Source organism: Rhopalosiphum padi, chromosome 3 (assembly GCF_020882245.1).
Source record: "Rhopalosiphum padi isolate XX-2018 chromosome 3, ASM2088224v1, whole genome shotgun sequence".
Lineage (NCBI taxonomy): Eukaryota > Metazoa > Arthropoda > Insecta > Hemiptera > Aphididae > Rhopalosiphum > Rhopalosiphum padi.
The window spans coordinates 1,947,047-1,972,021 of NC_083599.1; the positions used below are offsets into that span (position 1 = coordinate 1,947,047).

A 24,975-nucleotide genomic window follows, 5' to 3' on the forward strand; every position below is an offset into this window, starting at 1 on the left:
TGGACAAGAACCATGGAAATCGGGTTTTATATAATCTATATTTAATATAATAGATGTATATGTAATATAATTACTCATATTTATTAGTTTTTTTGTAACTGCCCATTTAAAAGAAATCGTATTTTCTGTTTTCGTATATCACATTAGACAAACTTTTTCTTCACCAAGATGCAGAAATATGCAGGGTTGATACATAATTTAATTTTTATTATTTTATAAATCATAGCAACAATGATTACATTTAGTTTACATAATGATTTTAACTTATAGTTTTAAACATCTCAACCCTGGATATTCGTTTAATTTAATAAATCATTTCAAACCTTGCTGCAGCTCTAGTATTTTTTGCCATTTCATTATAGCAATTAAGCATATCAGTTTTTCTTTATTTGAATAATACATAATGTATTAATGTACAACTTTTAAATGTAACTTAACAACAAAACGTTAAAAATAGTCTCGTTCACAATAACCAGAATCGCGGCGGTCGCATAGAAAAAAGGTCTATGTGCTATGTCATAGAGCAGTGGTCGGCAACCGGCAACCGGAAGTCCAAAAAGGTTGCCGACCACTGTCATAGAGTAATGTTATTACTCTAGATATGGTACGGTCGATTATATTGATTATTATTATTGTTATATTATTATTTCTACTGACGTGAGTTTTTGTATATTTTCCACTTTTCACAGGACTTTAAGACAGAGTTTTTCCAACCCGTTCTTTTCGTATGCATCTTTTGAAAGCCGTACGTATACGGCTTTTCCGCCGTTTGCGTTCGTAGCGGTCACGATCACGGTAACGAGTACGACCGCCAATGACGGTCCTCCGAACGTGTTTTCCTTCGTTCTTTTTATTTTCGCACATAAAATCTCGGACACCGATATTCTATGGTTTTTGCTTAAATTTACACTACCTATATTTGATTCGAAGCCCATTTATCGATATACAAAGCTGTTTTATTTTATTGTATTTATATTGGTTTGTTGTTCTCTGTAGCTTTAACGGGTTGTGCTGTATATCATAAAAGTGTTTCTTGACGACGCGCGACGTTTGTGTCGCACAGACGCACAGTACTGTATTCATGTACTTGGGTGTATATTTAATAGTACATGATAGGTTTTTTGTTTGAGAATTGGAAAATTAATAATATTTAATATATATTTGCCGACATTCAAATGAACATTTGAGAAACGTAGGTACACAGTGTATTTTATATAATTTATAATAAATAAATATTTCAAAAAAATATGCTCCCACTAGGTACCATAACAGTATAATGTGACCATAGTCCATACGTATGTATGACAATAATATTTTATGTTTTTGTATACCAAATAATGCAGATGTTCTTACAACATTGATACTGCTGTCAACATTGGGATATTTTTCTTTTTGGAACATTTACCATCACGAATGGAGATAAATTTGTTGATTTCAAGTATTATATTTCACTCATAGTATTATAATATGGAGATTAAGTGCAGATAAATACATTTTGTATGTACATTGCTATGCACACTGCTTAAATTTGTCATTAATTGATTCAATCACAAGTAATACAAGTAACAAAAATCAAGTAGTATTTAACTTTTTAGGATCTGTTCAATTTTTATACTCTTTCATTGAAGGCAGCCCTACTCGACATGCTATTTTTGAAAATATAGCTAAAGAACATGGGTCTAATCTTCAAACGTTAAAGTCATGCTCAACAACAAGGTGGGCATGTCGCTCAGAGGCAGTAAATGCTATTAAACATAACTATAGAGCATTATTAAAAGCGTTAGACGAAATAACAAAAAAGAGTTTGCTGCCAGATGTAAAAATGAAGGGCTTAGGACTTAAAAGTCAAATCAAATCATTCAATTTTATTTTTTGTATGAATATGATGCAACCTATTTTACAACTAGTTTTAAAAGTGAGTTCTTCATTACAAACTCCAAAGTTAGATCTTTTATCTGCAGTTAAACATATTCAATCTCTTAAGTCTTCACTAATTTCAATCAGAGATTCATATGATGAATTTGAATTAATTTTTAAAAATACAGAAAATGTTTGTATTAATCATAATATTATTATACCTCCTATTAAAAATAGGAAAATATCTAAAAAAATAGATAATGCTACCCAAACACAGCATATTTTTAAAACTAAGTTTGATGAAATGAGAGTGAATGTTTACAATACAACTTTAGATACATTAATAAATGGACTGGACTTAAGATTTAAGCAAGAAACATTAGACATAATAAATATAATAGGTAATCTTGTGAATTTGGATATTAAAATGGAAAATTATAACACAGAATTTGACCTATTGAATAAATATTTCCATATTTCTAAAGAATCATTAATTTCTGAGATAACCCTTTTGAAACAATTAGAAGATACTCCTAAAGGTACTTGCTCTGGTTCTGTTTATAAGTGGCTTGATTGGTTAAACAAATGTGATCGATCAAATATTTTTAATAATTTTTTTCTGTGTTTAAAAATGTTTGTTATTATCCCCGTCACGAGTTGTGGTTGCGAGAGGAGTTTTTCTAAACTTACCATTGTTAAAAGCAAACTTAGATCTACCATGACACAAGATAGACTAAATGCATTATTGTTTCTATTTGTTGAACAAGAATTAACTTCTTCTGTAAATATTGAGAGTGTAATTGATGAATTTAAAAATGTATTACCTATAGAGCGTAGATTAGTATTATAAGTTTGTGAAAAAAATGTATATTTATATAAATATATATAAATTAATAAGAGGTTTTATTGTTTTCTTTACAACCATATGTTATTACTTTAATTATTATTTTTTAAATATATACTTTATATTATTATTAATGTTTGTTTATTTTATCATATTATAAATAATATTATTAACTATAGGCTTGTGGAAAAGTTACACCTTAAGTGGCTTAGTACCTTACTGTACAACTGTTTATCCAAATAAACAATGCAACTTTAATTTTGATACCCAATAGCAAGAATAGTAAAACTATGGGCTGGGTTTAATAATGAATTTGAAGAATGGGCCGAATTAATCTCTTGCTGCCCCTGAAACCGGAGTCTGCGCACGCCTATGTTAAGGATATCCAAGACGCTCAGAGTCAGGTCGTAACACCACTCATTGTCTTTTATATCAGTATTAGGAATCAGGTCGTAACACCGCTCACTAACACTTATATTTACTTACATCGTAATTTTGGATCAAATTTAAAACGTATAATAAAGATATTTGTATACTTATACATCAGTATTTCCATTCCTACGTTGATGTATGAATCGACGTCAGTCGGGACGTAACATATTGTTGAAAAAATACTAAATAGGTACCGACCTAATGAAACTCAATATATGCATTAATAATTAAAATATGTATTGAAATTATTTATCAAAGTATGAAATATACTGAATTCTTTGAATACATTGGGTACATTCAAATAGTATATTATAATATATTAGATATTGATATTAGGAATAATACACATAAATCGGTAATTATTGACATATGTATTAAAAAGACAATTAATAAGAATATTCGAGTTTCATTACACACGAATTATACGAATCATGTGAGTGAGACAGTGCTGAACGCAAAATTCGTCGCGACTCAGAAACGATTAAAGTTCTCGAGATTTAGCACTGCAAATTCATACTAATTCAACTATCAAATATTATAATATCAATATGTACGATGTTTTATACACTCCAACAGGTGTTTTTATAGGAACTATCTAGGTACTATTCGCAGTTCGAGTTTATACAAATTTTGATTTCACTTGCTACGCGTACATCATCCGCGATCCGACATAATCTGATTGCCTACCTGATGCGAGGTTTAATTTCGTTTAAATAGTTTTTCCCCGATAATATCTGATAACTGAATTTAAGTCTTAACACGTAATTCGAACATTTTCTCCTACAAAATAGCATCAGACTTTCGACGTCGGGAAGTATAACAATCTGCCGTAGGTGCATTGCCCAGCACAGGTGTCGATTTGCATCGGTTAAGAACTGATAGCTAGACACCCTATTACCATTTTTAGTATTTATTTATTTTTTTATTTATTCAAAAAAGAACCGGGTATGCGACATAATATATAATAGAAATACAATTTCATCCGTGTACCACCCACATCGTCCGCAAAAAATATACATTTTTATTGAGGAATTATTTTAAGTTCGTTCTTCACTTTGTTCTTGATCACAACACCCAATGCAAATATATTTATTATAATATATTTCAAATGGTCTAGATACACTAATTTGAAACAACGTACACATGATTTCCTCGTACTTTTGTTTTAATAAATAATACTAAGTGGGCACCTAAACAATTCACATAATAGTAATAATTAATATAAATAAATATCAACAGTGATCGATAATAGTATAATACGTGATAATAGATACACATGATAGTGTAAATACCACGTAAAATATACAAAATTCACAGAGAATATAAACGTTGAAACATTATTACGTATAATACATTATAAATATTATTGTCAAAATTCAAAAAACCCATTTTATTATTATTTTTACGTTGTTTGATTATGTAATAACTTTAAACTTTTAAGTATACAATCTTAAAACTGTAAAATCAACTTCTACAACGAGATTGATGAACTATTGAAATCATTTGATGCATTTTCATTTTTCAAATAGTCACATTATTATTGTATACATACATTTTGTAAGTGATTATAATTTTACTTTTTTGATATTAGAAATTAATACGTTAGAATATTAGATCATACTGTAAGGGGCAAAACAAAAATTGATCAACTGACTGTAGAAGAAAAACGAAAGGGATAATATTATTATTGCAGATAAATTAACAGATTTCTGATAGTATTGTTCTTGATGTACAGAAAAAAAAATGGTCAACTATAACCTGGACAAAAAATTTAAATAAAAATAAATATGGAAGGTAAACTTTATTTAGATTATAGAAAAACTAAAGAAAAGAAAATATATCACGATATGGATACATCAGCTAAAAAAAATGGTCCTACATGTAATAGCAAGAGTTATGAAAAGTCTTCCAAACGAATGTGTAATACAAATATTTACAAATTTAAATTGGGATGAGAAATAAATTTATGTGTCTTTTTTGTCAAAGAAAATTCCTGTAGAAAGAACTCAAAAGAACTTATACATACAATTTCACCATGAAGTTTTAAATAATAAAGGTATGTATAAGTGTATGTAAAAATATGTTTTTAAACACCAAGTGTGGGTGAATGTCAAATACAGGTTGGTGTCAAGATAGGTATAAGTGAAGAAAAAACTGCATCTAGTGAAAACTTAATTTTACAAATTTTTTGTTAGAATTTTTCTAGATACATTGCCTAAAATGTAGTCTTGATATTGTAGAAAATCTTCATCAAAATTATATCTTGAGCCTCTATTACAATCTCACTTAACAACTGTATAATATGTACACAGAAAAATGTAAGGAAGAGGGTAAACATTGGTATCAAGAACCTAAACACTATTAATGAGAAGAACTTGTCGTTATTTTCACTAAAAAAATGTAAGTTATGTGTTCATAATTTTACTATGTAAAATCTTTCTTCCCGTGAATGTATGTGCTATTGGTGGGATGAAACACAATTTGATCTTTCATCGTCTACATTTACAAGCTGTACAATTGATCAGCTAACCAAGTGTGACTCACTTCACTCAGCCATTGAGAGGAAACTAAAAAATGCAGATATATATATATATATATATGTATATATGTGTATACCTGTAATTATATTATTATTTTTTTACCTATTTCTCTTCCAGAGTTGTATACCTGTCGACTATCTCGGCAATAAATTAAAACCATACAGCAGTGTCATACGCTCTAATATCACGGTTTTTGTCATTTTTACTACTAATTTTACTAGTTTAAAATAGGATAGTAAATTGTTTGTACAATAATTTAACTGGAAGCACTTTCAGCTGTTTATAGTTTTATGCTGTAAAATGTATATATAATAGTCTTCAAACGTTTTACTAAAATATTAATATGAAAATCCCAGCGGAAATTACTATCAATAAATATACCTAAATACTTAACTCTATTTACTCTTAATATCTTTTGGCAATTACAGTTCAAAAGGTCATTATTACTAGAATGAATTTTATTTTCACGGTTGCGATAAGGTGATGTGATTAGATGGGGAATGGCTATCAAAATGATAAAGAAAATGTGGGGGTAGAAGGGCACTCGCAGCTATAAAATTTATATCGTTCAGTTTTACGGTAAAAATAACGATATTGTCGAGTAACATAATATCTATCCAATTTCACATCATGCATCGAACTAAAACTGACGTCAGTAAGTATTGACGCCAATTTGGCATAGTTCGGGTTTTATATGTAGGTACCTACCCAATAAACCAAGGAAATAATAGATTTAGCAAAATGGCGTCGGATTAATTATGGACTCGTGTAGACTTCTTAATTAATATGAAATAAGAATTAATAAAAATTGCACGAATAATAAAACGACGAAAAATGGTAAAATGTTCATATGACGAACGAACGTAGGGCGAGAGAGTGGGTACATATGATAAGAAAGGCCGGTGGAAAAAAATTAGCTGTTAGTATCGGTAGAATTTATGCACGTTAAAAATACTAATGATAACGATAATACTTTCTTACCTATCATCTGCTGCAATGTAATACCATTCCGTCACCATTGGTTTTTTTTACTTGTTTACACTAGGATGTGTATATTTATAATAAATTATTATTTATTTATTTATAAAAAGTATATAACCATGCTATAAAATTTTAAAAATAAAAAAATTGTTTTAACATGAATAACATTACCAACAGCGCAACCCTGACATCCAGAACTATACTGTTTGCGGGGGAGCTATTGGTATGCACGTCGATGGTTACCGGGATAACCGTACTTTTATATTTCTTACTAGCTAGACATCCACGTGCAATTCGGATGGTGACAGCTAACGGTTGGTCATTCGCTGTGTACGTAGCGCCCTATGCAATGAATTTTATGGTGTGTTGGCATCTCCTGTTAGCGTTCGAAAGACTGATCCTGTCCACGCGAATCATAGATTTCACGTCCAGATACTATGTAACATCCAAAGTAACATTGAACGTCACCGCATTCGTCACCAAGCACCATCTTTTCTGGACACGGTCCAACTACTTCTACAAAGCTATGTTGTTTGTCGGCCACTTGGTTCTAGTAGCAACATCAGAAGCTATGTGCTACGAAAAATATGAAAAGACGACAATACACGTAGCTATGCTACTTTTGCTCTGCCTGACCGTACTCATATTGGTGGGTCGCGAATTTATATTTGACATGATTACCTAATTTGTTTCGTTATTGAGATAAGCATGGGGAGTTGTAGAACTGTTACGGTTATATCAGGTTTCGTTTAAACAAAATAACCAGTCATGTTATGTTTTTTTTTTCATCAAAATTAAAGTGTCGTGCAATATATATATTTCGTTTAATACAATTATTAAAATTCTTAACAGTATGATCTATATAAAGTTTTTATAATAAACATATTCAAGTTTTTGACAATGATATACCTATAAAAAAAACTAATTAAATACATTTTTGAGAAAGGTAGGTATATCATATTGTATCATTATCGTATTATCGTATTTAAACAAGTTACGATAATTAAATGAAAAGCTATTTAATTTTTAGTATATATATTATATATATAAGCACGAATGAAATAAGAATAATTAATACTTTAAAGGTTATAAATTGTAAATAATAATTAATTCAGGTGTCGATTTATTTAAAAATTTTATTTTATACTTTAGTTTAACACTTTTCCACTAATCTGCTGCTCTGCTCTTCTCAATCCAAATCACTTAATATCACGATTTAAGATAGTATGGTTGCCCGACGAATTATTATAAAGTATCTACCGAAATCACTATTAAAAACAGCTGGAAATTGCACTACTAGCGCTTGAATGTAATAGTGGCTAATATAGCCTATAAGCTCAAATACCGTGCTGGCGGGCTACTATTCTTAAATTATGATCGGTACACATCATTTTGCAAGCGCTAGTGTACAATATTCCAGCTGTTCTAGTTATTGAATTTGGTTGACGTTTAAAACGTTCTTATCATAGGCAACCATACTATCTCAAATCGTACTTAACATTAAGCGTACCTTTATCAGTTTTGTATTTATTGTTATAACTAATTCTATCCCTTTCGTTGTCATATCATTACATACATATCCTCAACACGTGGTATTGATCTAATATCCCATACGCAGATAGCGCCGGCAAATACATATCAAAGGTTGGTGTTAACTGACCTTCTCACTTGGAAGCGATTCTCACTGGTTTACGGACTAGTGACAAGCGCGTGTCACAATTGGCTTAATTCTGGCAGCAGAGGAGCCGTCGACACATTACTGCTGGTACTTGTGGTGCATGTACAGCTAGTGTTCCTGTGTATCACGTACTTTTCAGACGGCCAGCAAATATTACGCAACATTGTCGGTCTGGGCACGTACAATCCAATGGCAGATTCGCTGGACATATATTTCACAATGGACTCGATAGTGTCAAGAACTGGAGCATATATCGACAACCGAAATTAAGACTATTTAACACAATGATACATCATGGCAGTAAGTTCATGACTACATGAAATCTAATGTGGAAACGTGAAATGTCGTATACTGTTAACACACAAATTAGTTTCACGGCATATAAAATAAATAGAGAGCGTTTTGATAATTTTATCATCAGTTATCAGTTTTGTTTATTTGATACTTTTGCTATTAAATTATTCACTAGGTATATTAGGTAAGGTAAAAATATTTTAGTCAAGTTTTAATTTAAAAACAAATCTATATTCATATGTAATTGCATTATCCATGTTTTTATTTTATTACAAAATGTTATGTTGAGGTACACATTACACGCGTGGCACATGCAATAGTGGCTCGGCGTTTCCGGGTGTCGTAGAGTGTGCGGGTTGATGATGTTGAGGAAGGGCACAAAGAAAAATTAATTGTGGAAAAAAAATCCCCAGTAGCATTATACAGAGAATTGACTAAATATTATTTTATTTTATATTTATAGGAATTATGATATTATTTTATAAATTATAATATATTAAAAATATAATAAATCTATACTAATATATAAAATGATAGCGTTTGTTTGTATGTCGGGAAACTCCGAAACTACTTATTCAATCGTCGTACAGTTTTTTTAAATTAAAGAGGACATCACAGAGAAGGTTTTAGGCATAAATTTAGTCCAATAAAGTTAATAAATAATTAGTTATAATCAGTGGCGTACATTCAAATTTGCTTTGGGGGGGGATTAAAAAAAAAACTAACATAATAACCTTCCCTTTAAAACTATCCATTTCTCTAACAATCAAATACATATAAATATTAATATTTAATATAATGAAACAAATACAAAGGTTAATATAACTTATGGTAGGTTAGTATGCAAAGAATATTATATACAGAATATTATACATTTTATATTATTAGTTATTTATAATAAAAATTCTAGTCTCCTTTTTTTATTGGATAGTTCAACCAGCACTTCATCAGGAGTAATTGAATCGGTTTTGTTGATCGAGAGCATAGCTAGACCATTAAGTCTTCCCTATTAAAATTAATTACAACATTAAATTAAGTTAATTAATACTATTATTTAAATTAAACATACCTCAGAAGTAGAGTTGCGCAAGTAAGTTTTTATTCTTTTAAGAGTTGAAAATGTCCTTTCATTAGTGGCAGAAGAAACCGGTAGAGTTGCTAATATCTTAAGTAACTTAAAAATATTTGGGTACATGGCTTCATTACATATGTAAATAGCTTCCATTGCATTTTTTGGCTTATCTATTTCTAATAGTGATTTAAGTTTTCGTTGCCAAAGTTTGAACTCATTTTTAAATACCTCATCGCGATTTCCAACATCTTCCAGATCTTCACTGTACTGTTTTGTAAGAGATATTAAATCTTCTTCATAACCACTTTCTTTAAATAAGGAATGAAAGTTTGTCAATGTACTTTGGTGATTTGTAAATCTTTCTTCCAATTCATTTATGAATTTGTCAATGTATGGAATAAATACTGATACTCGATAAAATATTTCTGGATCGTCTGTTTGAATGTTACACCTGTTGGTTTGTCTTTTTGATATTCTTGGCATGTTTATCTCAATGTCAATTTTCTCAGCCAATGATTTTACACGTTCAAATATATCTCCAAATTCTTTTTCAGCATTCAATCTAATCTCTTGAAGTTCTTGTCTTGTGTTTTGTGCCAATGACATAGCTTCTTTGAGATCTATACTTGTTTGTTGTAGAACTTTTGATAAGATTAAACCTAATGCAAATACTTTATTCAAAACAAACAAACAAACAATAAATTCTGAATTTAACATACAGAATCTAAGCCGTCTTGCTTTTTCAGATGTATCATTGTCATTCCATTCAGAAATATCTTCCAACGCTTCTTCAACATACTCAAAGAGTTCCAAAAAGTCATGAACGGCATGGTATCTTTCAATCCAGCGAGTCTCGCAACTTCTTTTTAGCGTCTTTTTAGATGATGTTTCTGACGAGTTTTCTATTTTTTGAATTAAAACTGATTTCCTCTTTGGATAAATAAAAAAATCTCTAATTTGACTTATTGTTCCAAGACAATCACGTATGGCTGGTACACTACAGGATTTAGAAACAGCTAAATTTAGCGAGTGAGCTGAACAATGAACATATAGTGCATTTGGGTGAATTTCGTTAATGTGAGCCTGGACACCATTAAATTTTCCGGCCATCGCAGCTGCCCCGTCATATCCTTGCCCACGTAAATATTGAGTATTAATACCAAATTTTTGAAGATTTTCTAGGATTAAATTTGCTATTCCTTTACCAGTCATATCATTAGTTGGTACAAATTGTAAAAATTCTTCAGTAAGTTTTAATGTGTTTGAGTTGATATATCTAACACATAGCGATACTTGTTCCACTCCTGAAATATCCGCCGTTTCATCAGCAAGAATGGAAAAACATTTTGCTGCATTTACTCTAGAAACAACTTTGTTTAATAAAATGTTGTTACAAGCATCAATCATATCATTTTGACTTCTGTGACTAGTATATTTCATTTTTCCCGAGCTTTCCAGATAGGTTTTCATTTCAATATCTCCTTGAGCTCGATATCGTATAATTTCTCTGAAGTTACCTTCGCTCTTATCATTTATAACTTTTGAATCATTGATTTCAATTTTTCCTGAATCACGGTGTCCTCTTAATGCCAAGTTTTGACGGCCACACAATATAACTGCTTCAATTATTGGAATAATGTTTTTTCGATTTTGCAATATTTGTTTAGTTTTTTCGTTATCAATTATTTTATCGATTGCCCTTGACGGATTTTTAAGCATGTTTAAGAAATTATCGGCATCTAGTAAACTTTTTTTGTGATATTCTAAGTTTGAATGATTTTTAAAGTCTTCCAATGCATGTTTCCAATCATCATATTTTTTTAATACAAAGGCCCCCAATTTTTGGTTATTAACACCAGCTTCATTTTTAGTAAAAGCAACACAATATTTGCAATACGCACCATTATTTACTTCTGAATAGGCCAACCAGGGAAAGTTTATTAGCCATTTATATTGAAATTTCAACTTCAAAACTTTTTTTTGTTTACCGACCATTAATATTTTGATAGGAAAATTATAATTAATATTAGGTACCCAAATTTTGGTCAAAATTTCTTCTATTTCACTTTGCGTTAACAATTTATTTGTGTAATGTGCAATATCAAAAATATTATAACTGGTAGATGTACAATTAATATTTGTAGTCGAAGATGTGAGCTGAGTGATAGGCGTATCAGAAGAACTGATAACTATTGAAGTTGGATTCAATGAATTTGACAATGAATTCATTACTGAGGAAGGTTTTGAAAAAAAAGATTGAATTTTCGATTGTTTTTTTTCAGCCATGACTACCTACTATTTATTTTACCTTCAAAACCTAAAATATATCAAATGATAATGATTATGATGTGAAAACAATAATCAAATAATTGTTAGTTAGTAAGCCACTACATTTTGCTCTTCGTTAAAACTAGTGATGGGAATAAAAATATCCGAATAAAAGCAATGTTACTATACCCAAAAAATTATTATAAACATGTATATGAGAGATAAAAAAAAATAAAAAGTAAATTAAATATTGTATAATATTATATAATATTATGTATTTTTAATTCATTTTTATATACATAGTGTTGGTTAATATATTGTAATAATATTCTTGTTCGGTGTTCCGACAAGCACACTCACAACAAAGTTTTGAACCGGCGTTTTACCAGCGTAATAAACAATTTATGAATTTAAAAATTTAAAAATTTACATTTTTTAATTAATTAATTTAAAAATGTTATAAATTCTAACTAATTTTATCTCAATACTTACCAATGGAGTTTAGTAAATAGTTTTGACTTTCTCCAGCCGCAGAATAAAACAGAATGAACAAAAATTTTAACATGGTCATTTACGATAGACGATAATGCTATAAAAATAGAATCTTTTTCGCTGTATTATTGTCGTTCACACGAAATTAAACGATTATATCGTAATCGGTTTTTCTCCATTGTCCAGTCGAGATAATAAAAATTGACAAATGACAATATTATGTATTTATGTCTACAAACAACTGATTGTACAATCGACCGTCTATTCTGATTGATAATATATTGTATACGGCAACCATAATTTCGTTATATTTTTTTTCATTGTTGGTAAAGTATAGTGTATAATCACAGAATAGAATAATCAGAAAGGACACTGATAAGAAATAACACAGTAACCATAGGCTGGTGTGAAAATCAGTCCACCATGTTTTTGGAGGAAAACTCAGTGTGACCAGAAGGAAAAAATAAATTATGCTACTTCATATATGTTCAATTTTAACTGTATTTCAAGTTAGATAATTAATAGTTTTTAAAAGTTCATAATACAAACACAGAATAGTCAATAGAATAATAGATACAAATTTCAAAGTGACATGATTAATAATAATCTTATATTTATAATAATACCACAGAATAGGATAATTCTAATATAAAATTAATACTATGATATAATACATAATAGATAATACTAATATCAAAATATAATAATAATTGTCAAATATAATTTTTACAAAATACTAATATCAAAATATAATAATAATTGTCAAATATAATTTTTACAAAATACTAATATCAAAATATAATAATAATTGTCAAATATAATTTTTACATAATACTAATATGAAAATATAATAATAATTGTCAAATATAATTTTTACAAAATACTAATATCAAAATATAATAATAATTGTCAAATATAATTTTTACATAATTCTAATATGAAAATATAATAATAATTGTCAAATATAATTTTTACATAATACTAATATGAAAATAAAATAATAATTACAATAACAAATGCCAATGTAACGTCCCCTTATATAAAGTTAATAGGTTTTTGATTATAAATGAGAAAGAATGTCCAATTTTCTGTATTTTCTAGGAGCTGATAGTAAATTTTTATTTAATTTTTTAATAGCATGATAGATTCTCAATCGTACAAAAAGGCTTTTAAGAAATTCTATATCAAAATTTGGACATGGATGTGTAAATGGTATATTATCTATTAAATTTTTTATTTTCCATCCTACTTTATCCTCTATAGCAAGTGTAGAAAAGTTTTCTGTAAAAATGTTATCTAATTCATTAATATAATTAAGAAAAGTGTGTGGCGGTACATTTAACTGTCCATAATCTGTTATTATTTCATTTTGATAAGCCTTGAAATGTGTAAATAAAAATGACTCATCAATGTTATTTTGACTTTTGGCAAAATTCAAGCAAGTATAACAAGAATGTTTATCTAGACATTTTTTTATAAAATAACCACTTACATACGAAAGAGCATTTCTATTAGTAAACTCTAGCTCTCTATAATCTGAAGTTCCAACTCTCAAATTATTACAAGAATCCTCATTATTCTCCGGAAATAATAAATTTGAATCGAGTGAAGGTGTTGTTGTATCTCCAATGCTGGCAAATATTTCATCCAAATCTTCCAAACAATTTGCTCCATCAGAGTGTTTAAAATAATTTAAGAAAAAAATTTTCTTAAATGCCCAGTAAAATTGAATTGGGGTTGGATTTACGTTGTTACCGTTTTGATTTCTAAAATTTCCAAAAAGATTTTCCAAGTCATCTTGATTTACTCTGTATGTGCATAATGTATATCCAGGTGTTTGAATATCATCCCATAGCTGCAGCAATGAGTTGATTGTAATTTTCCATCCACTTATAAACTTCATGCGTTTAGAAACATCAATATATGTAATATTTCCATCAACAATTTTTGTACCAAGAACACGCATATTATTAAAAATATCTAACATCATGATTAAATGGTCTCTCTGGTCAGTAGTATTTTTGAATGGTAGGTTTAATTTTTTACTTGCTGCTTTTGTTTTGGAGTTAAGTATATCAAATAGTTTGTCCATATACTCTATGAAATTTACAGTAGTCTCAGCAGCACGAGGTAACGTACCATACTCCACACAGCTACGCATACCTGCTGCAACTGTTGCACTGAAAACTTGAGATGCATAGGATACTTTCATCTTTTGAAAGGGACCTGGATTAATATGTGCATCAGTAAGCTTAGGTGCACAGCGATTAATACCTTGGTCAGCATGGTAAAAATCATTCAAGTATTTTTTATCTGTCAAATTATTTAAAACTTCAAGATTGTATTTAAAAAAATTGTTTCTTGTCGACTTCAATAAATGCGGTGGATCAAACACATAGTAAATTTTATAACCATTCACAAAGAAATATGGTCGTTCACTAGTAACATACACTTTATTAGCAAAACTATAAAAATTTGCTCCCTGGTCAGTAGTAAAAACTCTAATATTAACAGAAATACTTTGTAGACGTGAAATTACAGCAAAAATTGTATTCTGTAAAGGAAGTCCTGTACAACTGTTATTAATGAAATAATATGCCACTGGTTGTTTCCACTTATAATTTAAGCTTTTGACCATAAAACAAAGAACATGTTTTGCTGGTTCGTAAGTTTTTGTTTCATTTGATTGATTGAATCCAATAATAGTGTCCTTTGATAAATTATAAAAAAGATTGGTTTTGATGGACATTTCGTCTACACATAGAACGCAGTCTCTTGCATCTTCTTTTAAATTTTTGAATTTAAGTTCCATAGAATTAAATAAAACATCATTTAATCCTGTCCCAATTTCAATTTTCTGTGTGATTCTTCGCAATGTTCTAGGGGTAGGTAGTTGTAAAATGTTTTTTAAAAATCTGTATGCGATGGGTCCAAAAAAATAAATTGTAAGAGCTAACTGTTTTAGTTTGCTATTATAACGATAACCTTGAGGTTTTCTGTTGGCTAGTTTCACATAATTCTTCATCAACATTCCCAAGTTGGGTGGCAAATGTGTATCAACAACTTCATTGAAATGATCTACAGATGTAATCATTTCTGAAATACGTTTTGTATTTGCATTCAAATTTTCTTCTAACTGCTTGCATTTTATCTCCAATTCACGAACGTGGGTCCTTAAATTTTTCTTCCTTGGAGTATTCACTGATAGCAGCTGAGTTGTTTGGGTGCACATTGAAGTAGAAGAAGAAGTTTGACTACTAAATACTGCCTGTAAAAAACAATTTATTTTACATTTAATGGGTTTCAATAAATACTTCATAATAATATAAACAAAAAATAATAAATAGAACATAGTATTGTATTAAAATATAATATCTAATAGTAATTAATAACCCAGATACTTACAAGTTTCTGATATTGTAGAGTTTGATTTCAATGGTGTGCTTGAACTAACAGGTTTTTCAAGAATAACATAATTTTGACTAGTATTAATTAATTCAGTACTTTGATCCAATTCATTGGCTTCATTATTTGTAGCTGGCTCAAAATGAACAACGGTTGATTCTAAATAAATATTATCAAAGTATGAATAATTGAAAAATAAACAATTCTGACAATAATTATTTGTTTACTAACCAAACTTGGTAGGAACAGCGGTTGGCAATAAAACAGTTTCTTGAGGATTAGCATACATTTTGGAAATAAAATGTTTGCTACAGACACGATAGTTACTAAAAGTTTTTTTCAGAAGATCTAATCGATTACAGTTTGCTAACCATTCTTTACAACTAAAAATATAAATATAACAACCATTTAATTATGATTGATCGACAAGTGAAAACGAAGCAAATTTACTTACAGATATATATCCTTAGGGAACCGGTGCATTTTGTTGCATTTTTCTTTGGTCTTACTTTTGCTATTCACACACGATTTAACGATACACACGAGTACCATGATTACGTACACTAACTATATTCTTATATTAGAAAATAAACGATTAAATTAAACTGAATCAACTGTGAATCAACAAAGCGAAAACACGTGAAAAGATGTGTAATCTGTTAGAAATGTTTGAATATTATTATCACTAAATTGTAAACAAATTTACAAATATGATAACAGTTTCCTCCAAAAACATGGCCGCCTTAATTCGACAATATTATCAAAGTGTCCGACCCCTGGTATAATATTCAATACTGTATATTATTATAACGTGTGTCCGTGTATACACGAATAATTAATAATTGCTATAAATAGATATTATTTTGTTCAAGTTTTTTAACAATTTACAGTTTACTTTTACAATACAGTAAATTAGTAGCTAAATAGGAATATAAAAACAGCATAATTAACAAAACTTTTCAAACACCTATACTTATATCAATATAATTATTTCAATATTATAATATTTGTATAGTATACTTTAAGTTCAAAGCATAACTATGAAACTACGAATATACTACAATTCATCAATAATATCACAATTTTTTTTTGGCCCTGGGGGGGGTTTGAACCCGAAAACCCCCCCCGTATGTACGCCACTGGTTATAATTAGAGCACGGATTTTTATGCTCTTAAAAATATCGAAATATGCCATATAATATGCAGTAAAAATCCTGAAAATATGCAATTTTATTTATTTAAAATTTACAATAAAAGTTATAATAATTAATTACTTAATACTTAGTAAAAAAAATTTAGGGGATTTTCTGAACTTAGTTTATTTTTAAAATGTTATTTATTATTAAAATGAATGATCATAAGCTTTGTTTTCTTCTGTGTAGCTGTGTCGTTTATCGATTAACATATTTTTAAAGACTGAGTTAGTGATGGGAATAATCGAATGAAATAATCGTTCGAATAATAAAATAATCGAATAAAACATTCAAATGAGAGAATTAGTTGTAAAAAATAAAAATCATGATAAAATCTTATCTAAGGATAAAAATATAAAATAAACATGTTATGGTAAAAATAATCGAATGCTTTTCTTATCTCACTTTTACATTTAGTTCTCTTACCCGTATACTACTGACTACTGTATAAAAAATATATATATTATATTATAATATGGTTTATTTGTAAGAAATGCAATACATTTTTTTTTTATTTAAGGAACGTTCAGTATATAACTATTTAGCTCGAAAATTGTAAAGCAATAAAATATCTAAATAATGATAAATACAAACTTATAAATAGTTTGTTATTACAATTCGAATTGTATAAGTATCATGCAATACGATTATTTCCAAAAATAGTTTTGGACTAATAGTAAGTGCTGGATCAGACTAGCGTTTATTCGGCTGCCGATAATACGCAACCGATCGGCAAACGACCGAGACATCTATAATTAACATACAAACCGCGTTGTCGCGTCTAGACTAGACCGTTTCTCCGAACCGTCCGAAATCGGTCTGGAATAATCAGCGCGCTGTTGCGGTTTGGTGGCGACAATGCGTTTCCGCCGTACACAACATTACATTCATTTATACGGGTCGTCTACACTGAGCGTTTTTCGGTTACTGTTATTTTTTGAATAGAGTACTTAGCAGTTTTTTTAAATATTAAAAAATATTTTTTATTAAAAAACAATAAACATGTATTCAACCGAAAAACTTATAACTAAGGTTCAAAACTATCCGTGTATTTGAGATATGACCTCAAATGATTATATGAATAGGGACCTAAAAATCGCATCTTGGTTGAAAGTAGCGGTATTCGTTTAGTATGTGACCTACTAGATGAAAATCGAATTTAGTATGTGACCTACCTGTATTACTGGGTTGAGTGTGTGACCTACCTAGACGATTATCTATATTATAGGTATAGACAATCTATGCTTGCTTATCTTTATAGTTATATTATATTATATTTACTGGTTTTTACCAATAGATATTTTGTCATTCTAACATTATCGACAATATTGTCAGTACCTGTTCTGTCGTCAATCCGATATCGCGTGTTTAAAACTTTAAAATATTGGCAGTCGAATTGTATGCGATTATTTCTTCTGAAAAAACAGTATTAGAATTTTTACAAAAGAATAAACTATTACCACAAAATAACGAAACTAATTTATGCCATAAATGTCATGGTGAAACAAAGATGTACATGAGGAAAAAAAGATTGGCTACGGATGAAATTCGAGAGATCAGCACTATACGATGTATCACAAAAGGATGTCAGACATATAAATCAATTCGATCAACAAATGGATTTTTTACATACACTGATCTTAATGCACGATGCAATTCTAATCTCAGTTTGGGCCAAATACTAGAACTTATTTATTATTGGTCACAAGATTTACCCATAAAAACTGTTTCTGATTTGACGGGCCGTTCAAATGCAACCATTGTTGACTGGTTTAATTTGTGTAGAGACGTGTGTTGTTCATTATTTGAAAAACGTGAAAAGATGGGAGGACAAAATATAGTGGTACAAATTGATGAATCGTTATTGAGAGGAAGAAGAAAGTATAACCGAGAAAGACTGCTGCTAGGTGATCTGCGTCATGAACAAGTACAATATAACTCAGCAGACTTCCATTCTGACAGTGATCAAGAAAATCAAATAAACCTAGCTAATTCACCTACATCAAACAGAAATTATGGTCGTCGACTAGAAGGACCCTAGGTATCCGGATTATGTAGTAAAATCGGAGATAATTTGGAACGAAGATTTTTTGTTGTAGAAAAACGTGATAGAGAAACTTTAATTCCGATTATCGAAAAAGAAATATTACCTGGTTCTATTATAATGTCAGATGAATGGAGAGCATATTCTTGTTTAAAAAATATAGGCTATGATCATAGAACAGTAAACCATTCAAAAAATTTTGTTGATCCAACTACTGGAGCTCACACACAAGCAATTGAATGTTCATGGGGAGTATTAAAAACTAAAATCCTTCGAAAAATGCATGGAACATCAGCTGAAATGTTGCCACGTCATTTAATTGAGGCATAGTATCGATCTATCAACAGGCAAGATACAATTTTTTTTAAATTTTTAAGCGATGTACAAAAAGTGTATTGCCAAACATAATTTAATTTTATGCATTTTTTTTTATACTGATATTCTGTAATAGTGAAATAACCTAATTATATAATTTTTAATTGTAACTATTATTAAATTAATTTTGACTGATATTAAATATAATCCGTAATTTGTAATAATAATATATTTTGACTGATATTGAATATAATCCGTTATTTGTAATAATAAAATAACGCCTAATTATATAATTTTTAGTTTGTATGTTTTTAAATTAATTACCGGACCAATAGGTCACGCATACAAAACGATCACCCTATACGGTAGGTCACATACTAAACGAATACCAAAGTAGCCGAAGCAGTATACAATTTGGAATGGGATAACTTAGAAGCTGCTGAAAAAAAAGAAAAAGGTAAGACAAGACAATTAATCATATGATTATAAATAGATTAAATAGGTATAAATAAATAAATTAAGTAATACTATTGAACAAATTAGTAAAAGTAAGTATTCAAAATTCAAATAAATAATAAAAGATCGTAAGTAATAATAGTATTATTATTATTTATATATTTTTATACAACTAAACTAATATACTATACCTTATGTTATAATGTATCATGTACTGTATAATATAATATAAATAATATAATATAATACTGTGGTATAATATGACATTTTATTAGACAAAATATAATAATATTATTTAATGCATATTATAATGTATACAATTAAATTCAAATAAATGGTGATATTATAAGTACAAAAAAAAAATAATATGTATAGGTTAAAATAAAATAAATTATGTCATTATTTTTTTAAAGAATTCTGTATTGGAAAGGTACCGCTCCATCAGCCATAAAATAATCAGCAAAATTATCCCTTACGTCTATTCCACTTCTATTAATATTTCTTCCACGTGTTGTCAAATTTTCCAAATTATGCACATCAGTTTCTTCATCGTAATTATACCCATCTCTCTTTCGGACAAAATTATGGAGAACACAACATGCTTTTATAATATCATCACAAAAATCTGGTTCCACTAAAATGGTCGTGTGCAAAACTCGCCATTTATTGGCCAAAACTCCAAAAGCACATTCCACGGTACGTCTAGCTCTTGATAAGCTGTAGTTAAACACCTGACGAGTGCTATTAAGTCCACGACCTGGAAATGGTCGTAATAAATTTGCGTGCAGACCAAACGCTTCATCAGCGACAAAAACATAAGGCTGAATATTGTTTTCAGTTAAAGACAATACGTCTGAGGCCGGAATTTGAAGTTGTCGCGAGTATAACATTTTTCCAAACACACTCTGACGAAAAACGCTAGAATCGGCTTCACGACCGTATGCACCTACGTCAATGTATATGAAGTTTAAATTAGCATCGACCACTGCCATTAATATTATTGAAAAATATTTTTTATAATTATATAACAGAGAACCAGAGTTTTCTGGATTTTTGCATCTGACGTGCTTTCCATCAATAGCTCCAAGACAGTTTGGGAAATTTGTTTTTGAAATATCTATCCACCTTCCTTTATTTGGTTTTGGTATTTCTGTGGGTTGTAGAACTGACCATAAAGCCTGACATGTTTCTCTTACAATTCCGTTAAACGTACTTTTTCCAATACGAAAGTCAAAATGCAACACAGCGAAATGCGTCCCAGTTGCCAAGTATCTGTTAAAGTTTAACAAAAACCTATTTTTAGTAGGTCATAAAATGTTTAGATATTATTCAATTAATTATATAATATGCATTATGCAATAATTATTGGAATGGTTGTATTAAGATTTTAAGGTATTTTTGCAAAACATATTTTTTTTTAAACATTTATTGGAATATATAATTATATAAATCTATAGTATATTTACGTAATATATTATACAAAGGTCAGGGCCTACAATCAGGGTAAGTTATATTTTATCTATTTAACTTTTAAGTGTAATTTTTGGTATTTTTTAGTACTACAACATCCGTGTTCTACTAATTAATAATTTTCAGTAATCAATATTGAATATTAATCATATAAAAATTTATAAAATCTAAAAAAATACTGCACATTTATTATTAGCTACTGCACTATGACTTCAGTGCTACTCGTCATTCATTAGGCAGTGGATATGCTAAATTTGAATTCTATGATAAATAACGATAAAAAGAACTAACATATCATTGTAAAATCAGAATCTAAAAATTACATTATAATTCATGATAGCGTTAATACGTAATATAAAATAAAATTCACAATAATAATTGCTGAATACTATTTTTTATTTAGTAAATGAGTTAAAGAATAAAAAATGGAAACATGTTCGTGATGCATATTTAAAATATATGTCCGAGGAAAAAAATGTTAGAAGTGGTTCAGAAGGAACACAAAAAAAACCGTACGCATACGCACAAATTATGTCATTTTTAAATACAACTACTAAAAAAAGGAAGTAAGTGAATGTATTACTTTTAATTTTTTATTATAACTACTTACTTACAATAATTAAAAATTAAATATTCATCTACTCACATTAACCATAATAAAACACCAAAAAAACCAAAAAAAAATTCAAATTACTCCATTTCAAAGCAATTTACTTGAACAATTAAAAAAAAATCAAGAAATGACATCAAGTCCAGACATAAGCATTGTAATGTCGTTTCTTCCCTATTTGAAATTATTAAATGACGAGCAAAAATTAGAATTTCACCTTAACAGCCTTCAATACTTAAAAAATATTATAAAATATCAATATCCACCCGTACAGCAAAATGTACTCCATGAACCACAACATCAGTATCCCGTTCCAACTACTCCTATACATCTTAATAATTATAATACAATGAACCAAAACCTATCGTCTAACATGAATTACAATTCCAGTTCTTATTCAAGTACTCAGATTTTCCCATATTCATATCCAGCTTATACACAACCTAACTATACTCATCATCCATCATCCTCTACTCATTCAGACAACAATATTTCAACCACACTTACGCCCACGTCACAACCATTACCATCAAACCATAAACATTAAAATTTGTTTTGATTGACTATTTATAATAAATAATATAATTATAAGGTATAAAACACAACCAGGTAGGTTATAATATATTAATATATGCATGGTTTTTATTTTTCTTATTTTCTTGTTATTAATTTTTTGCATATTGAAAGTTATACAATAATGTTTTGTATTATGTTCTTGTTATTATTTTTATAAATTTAAAGATATTGTGATTGTAAGAAAAGATGATCTCAATTTTGTAATGATATTTAAAATAAATAATAAACTTTTATTTCAAATAACTGTTTTATTATAAGTACCTAGGTATCCAATAATAATAAGTATCGCTGTCCATTTTTATAATATTATAACATGGTTTTGGGTACATATCGTCACCGAGCGAAGCAAAGTTTTATTAGTTTTACAACTGAGTGTTTTAAAAAAAAAAAACATTTGTTAAAATTACGAAAACCTATTGCGTTACAACCAGGTTCTATGTTTGGAATTGAATTATTCGTCTGTAAACTCAAAAGACAAATCCGCGCTGTATTATCTACTTCTATAGGTGGAAAAATATCGCATGACAATTCACTAGAGTTTCCGTTTAACGTTATCGTGTACATGATAAAAATTTTAAACACAAGTGTCCACAGTTTATAGTGTTATATTTTTGCTCTCTACTGTAATTGAAATGTACGTCGCATCCTTGAAAATATTGTTGTACTTCTAGTGGAGGTGGTAAATTTCCAAAACTATCGTAATAGTCGACTTTTTTTCCGATTTTTCTATACGCTACCCAATGCGTTCCTGTACCGTTTTCCGCGTCCAAGTTAATTATCGCTGATTCTTGACGCTTAGGACGTGTAGATAACCTATCTCTGGTAAACACGCCGATGAAATGAGGTATTTTCATTAAGCGAGCGATTTTTATAAGTTCGAAATCGTACAACGCTCTTCTGGGTAACGTAGATATTAGTTTTTTTTCGCTTTTACACCTCCACCACTTTTAAATGGCGCTATACCAATTTTGTATGAGTTGCCTTTATATGGTGCGAGATATAACCCGTTGCCCAAATGCGATGGTGTGTTTCTATTAAATTCATTAGCAACCTTCACAACGTTGGCCACACCACCAGTCAGGGCTCCCAGAGCTGACAACCCGGCGAAAATTGGTATAAGTGGGAGCACACCGCCTTTTTTCGGAATCAATATTGTTCTTGGAACTTTTGTCTTCTTAGTTTTGAATGTTTTTCGCGCGACGGCTAAACATTTTTTAGTCAATTTCATCAAGTTTTTTTCACCGACATTTTTGTTTAAAACTTTATTAGTGGCTTTAAGTGCCGCTTTAAACCCACAGCCACCGCCAACTTTACGTTTTGCTTTCATGGCAGTAGTCACACCCCAAGCCACAGCTTTTTCTTTTAAACTCGAATCTTTTGACTTGAACCTATCCCAGGCTCGCTGCTCTAATATAAAATCGGCTTTGTTACGATCTGCGATAGAGTTGCTATTCTCGTACGCAATATCGTGGTCTCTACAAGCAGAGTCTAGTGGGTTTATACCTTTATCGCCACGAGCTAATCGTTTTCCTAAATTTGTACCAGGTCCACAGTATTGATAACCTGCAAAGAAATATTATTATTATTATTATGGATAATATCGGATTTATTATTTTAGACTTACCAGGCACGTGAAGCTCGATTGGCAATTTGTTTATAAGCGTGTTGATAAGCCCAGCGCCCTTATTCTTGCTGCTTCTTCGAACGAGTGACATTGTGTACTGATAACTTTATTATCGTTCCTCTGTTATTTATACAAAAATGAAATTTATCAAACAAGAAATAAGACTATCAGTTGAAAATGTGGACCCGTCTACATCGTTTAAGAAGCAAAGACACGGATCGCTTCTACCAAATACGATTAGAGCACTTATCGTTGGCCCTTCCGGCTATGGAAAAACTAATTTAATATTTACCTTATTAACACACATAAACGGGATACGATTTCACAACGTTTACATATATTCAAAAACATTGGATCAACCGAAATATAAAATGTTGAGTGATATTTTATCGGACACTGATGTTGGATTATTTAAATTCTATGAAAACGAACAAGTTATTGAATCTGAAAAAGCTTTACCAAACTCCGTGTTTGTTTTTGACGATATTACTTCGGAAAACCAAAAGATTGCAAGAACTTACTTCTCCAGAGGTCGACATAATTTAATAGATGTATGTTACCTGGCTCAGAGTTATTCAAAAGTACCAAAACAACTTTTACGTGATAACGCTAATTTTATTGTATTATTTAAACAAGATGAAACCAATTTAAAGCACGTATATAATGAGCATTGCTCCGGTGATATGACATACTTTGAGTTTAAAAATGTTTGCACATCGTGTTGGCGTAAGGGGAGATTCGAGTTTATCGTAATAAACAAAGACTGTGAACGTGACAACGGGCGATATTGTCATGGATTCGATACATTTGTCGTTATATAAGTA

General features: G+C 29.6%; 4 protein-coding genes across 4 annotated transcripts; 1 reads left to right on the forward strand and 3 right to left on the reverse strand.

Moving 5' to 3' along the window:
* Nucleotides 1-6,811: 6,811 nt before the first annotated feature.
* Nucleotides 6,812-8,602, forward strand: LOC132923988 (uncharacterized). The gene is made up of 2 exons (XM_060988026.1): nucleotides 6,812-7,303; nucleotides 8,273-8,602. Exons 1-2 carry the CDS (start codon nucleotides 6,812-6,814, stop codon nucleotides 8,600-8,602), a joined length of 822 nt encoding a protein of 273 aa, XP_060844009.1.
* An 816-nt stretch (nucleotides 8,603-9,418) lies between these two features.
* Nucleotides 9,419-10,226, reverse strand: LOC132927616 (52 kDa repressor of the inhibitor of the protein kinase-like). The gene is made up of 2 exons (XM_060992183.1): nucleotides 9,696-10,226; nucleotides 9,419-9,632 (listed from the first exon to the last, which is right to left on the reverse strand). Exons 1-2 carry the CDS (start codon nucleotides 10,179-10,181, stop codon nucleotides 9,519-9,521), a joined length of 600 nt encoding a protein of 199 aa, XP_060848166.1. The 5' UTR covers nucleotides 10,182-10,226; the 3' UTR covers nucleotides 9,419-9,518.
* A 34-nt stretch (nucleotides 10,227-10,260) lies between these two features.
* Nucleotides 10,261-12,531, reverse strand: LOC132923989 (zinc finger MYM-type protein 1-like). The gene is made up of 3 exons (XM_060988027.1): nucleotides 12,459-12,531; nucleotides 10,429-11,611; nucleotides 10,261-10,357 (listed from the first exon to the last, which is right to left on the reverse strand). The coding sequence occupies exons 1-3, from the start codon at nucleotides 12,529-12,531 to the stop codon at nucleotides 10,261-10,263; spliced, it is 1,353 nt and encodes a 450-aa protein (XP_060844010.1).
* Nucleotides 12,532-20,278: 7,747 nt separating this feature from the next.
* LOC132923991 (uncharacterized) lies at nucleotides 20,279-23,381 on the reverse strand. The gene is made up of 2 exons (XM_060988030.1): nucleotides 23,143-23,381; nucleotides 20,279-21,143 (listed from the first exon to the last, which is right to left on the reverse strand). The coding sequence occupies exons 1-2, from the start codon at nucleotides 23,379-23,381 to the stop codon at nucleotides 20,279-20,281; spliced, it is 1,104 nt and encodes a 367-aa protein (XP_060844013.1).
* Nucleotides 23,382-24,975: the final 1,594 nt, after the last annotated feature.

What these genes read in the sequence shown, in the direction of transcription:
- LOC132923988 (XM_060988026.1), top strand. Translation starts at nt 6,812, where the DNA reads ATGAATAACATTACCAACAGCGCAACCCTGACATCCAGAACTATACTG. An exon ending in GCCTGACCGTACTCATATTG is followed by an intron (nt 7,304 to 8,272) that starts GTGGGTCGCGAA and finishes TCCCATACGCAG; the next exon opens with ATAGCGCCGGCAAATACATA.
- LOC132927616 (XM_060992183.1), bottom strand. Translation starts at nt 10,181, where the DNA reads ATGCCAAGAATATCAAAAAGACAAACCAACAGGTGTAACATTCAAACA. An exon ending in TGCGCAACTCTACTTCTGAG is followed by an intron (nt 9,633 to 9,695) that starts GTATGTTTAATT and finishes TAATTTTAATAG; the next exon opens with GGAAGACTTAATGGTCTAGC.
- LOC132923989 (XM_060988027.1), bottom strand. Translation starts at nt 12,531, where the DNA reads ATGTTAAAATTTTTGTTCATTCTGTTTTATTCTGCGGCTGGAGAAAGT. An exon ending in CTATTTACTAAACTCCATTG is followed by an intron (nt 11,612 to 12,458) that starts GTAAGTATTGAG and finishes TGGCCTATTCAG; the next exon opens with AAGTAAATAATGGTGCGTAT. An exon ending in ACATCTGAAAAAGCAAGACG is followed by an intron (nt 10,358 to 10,428) that starts GCTTAGATTCTG and finishes TATTTGCATTAG; the next exon opens with GTTTAATCTTATCAAAAGTT.
- LOC132923991 (XM_060988030.1), bottom strand. Translation starts at nt 23,381, where the DNA reads ATGAAAATACCTCATTTCATCGGCGTGTTTACCAGAGATAGGTTATCT. An exon ending in CATTTCAATTACAGTAGAGA is followed by an intron (nt 21,144 to 23,142) that starts GCAAAAATATAA and finishes AAACTTTAACAG; the next exon opens with ATACTTGGCAACTGGGACGC.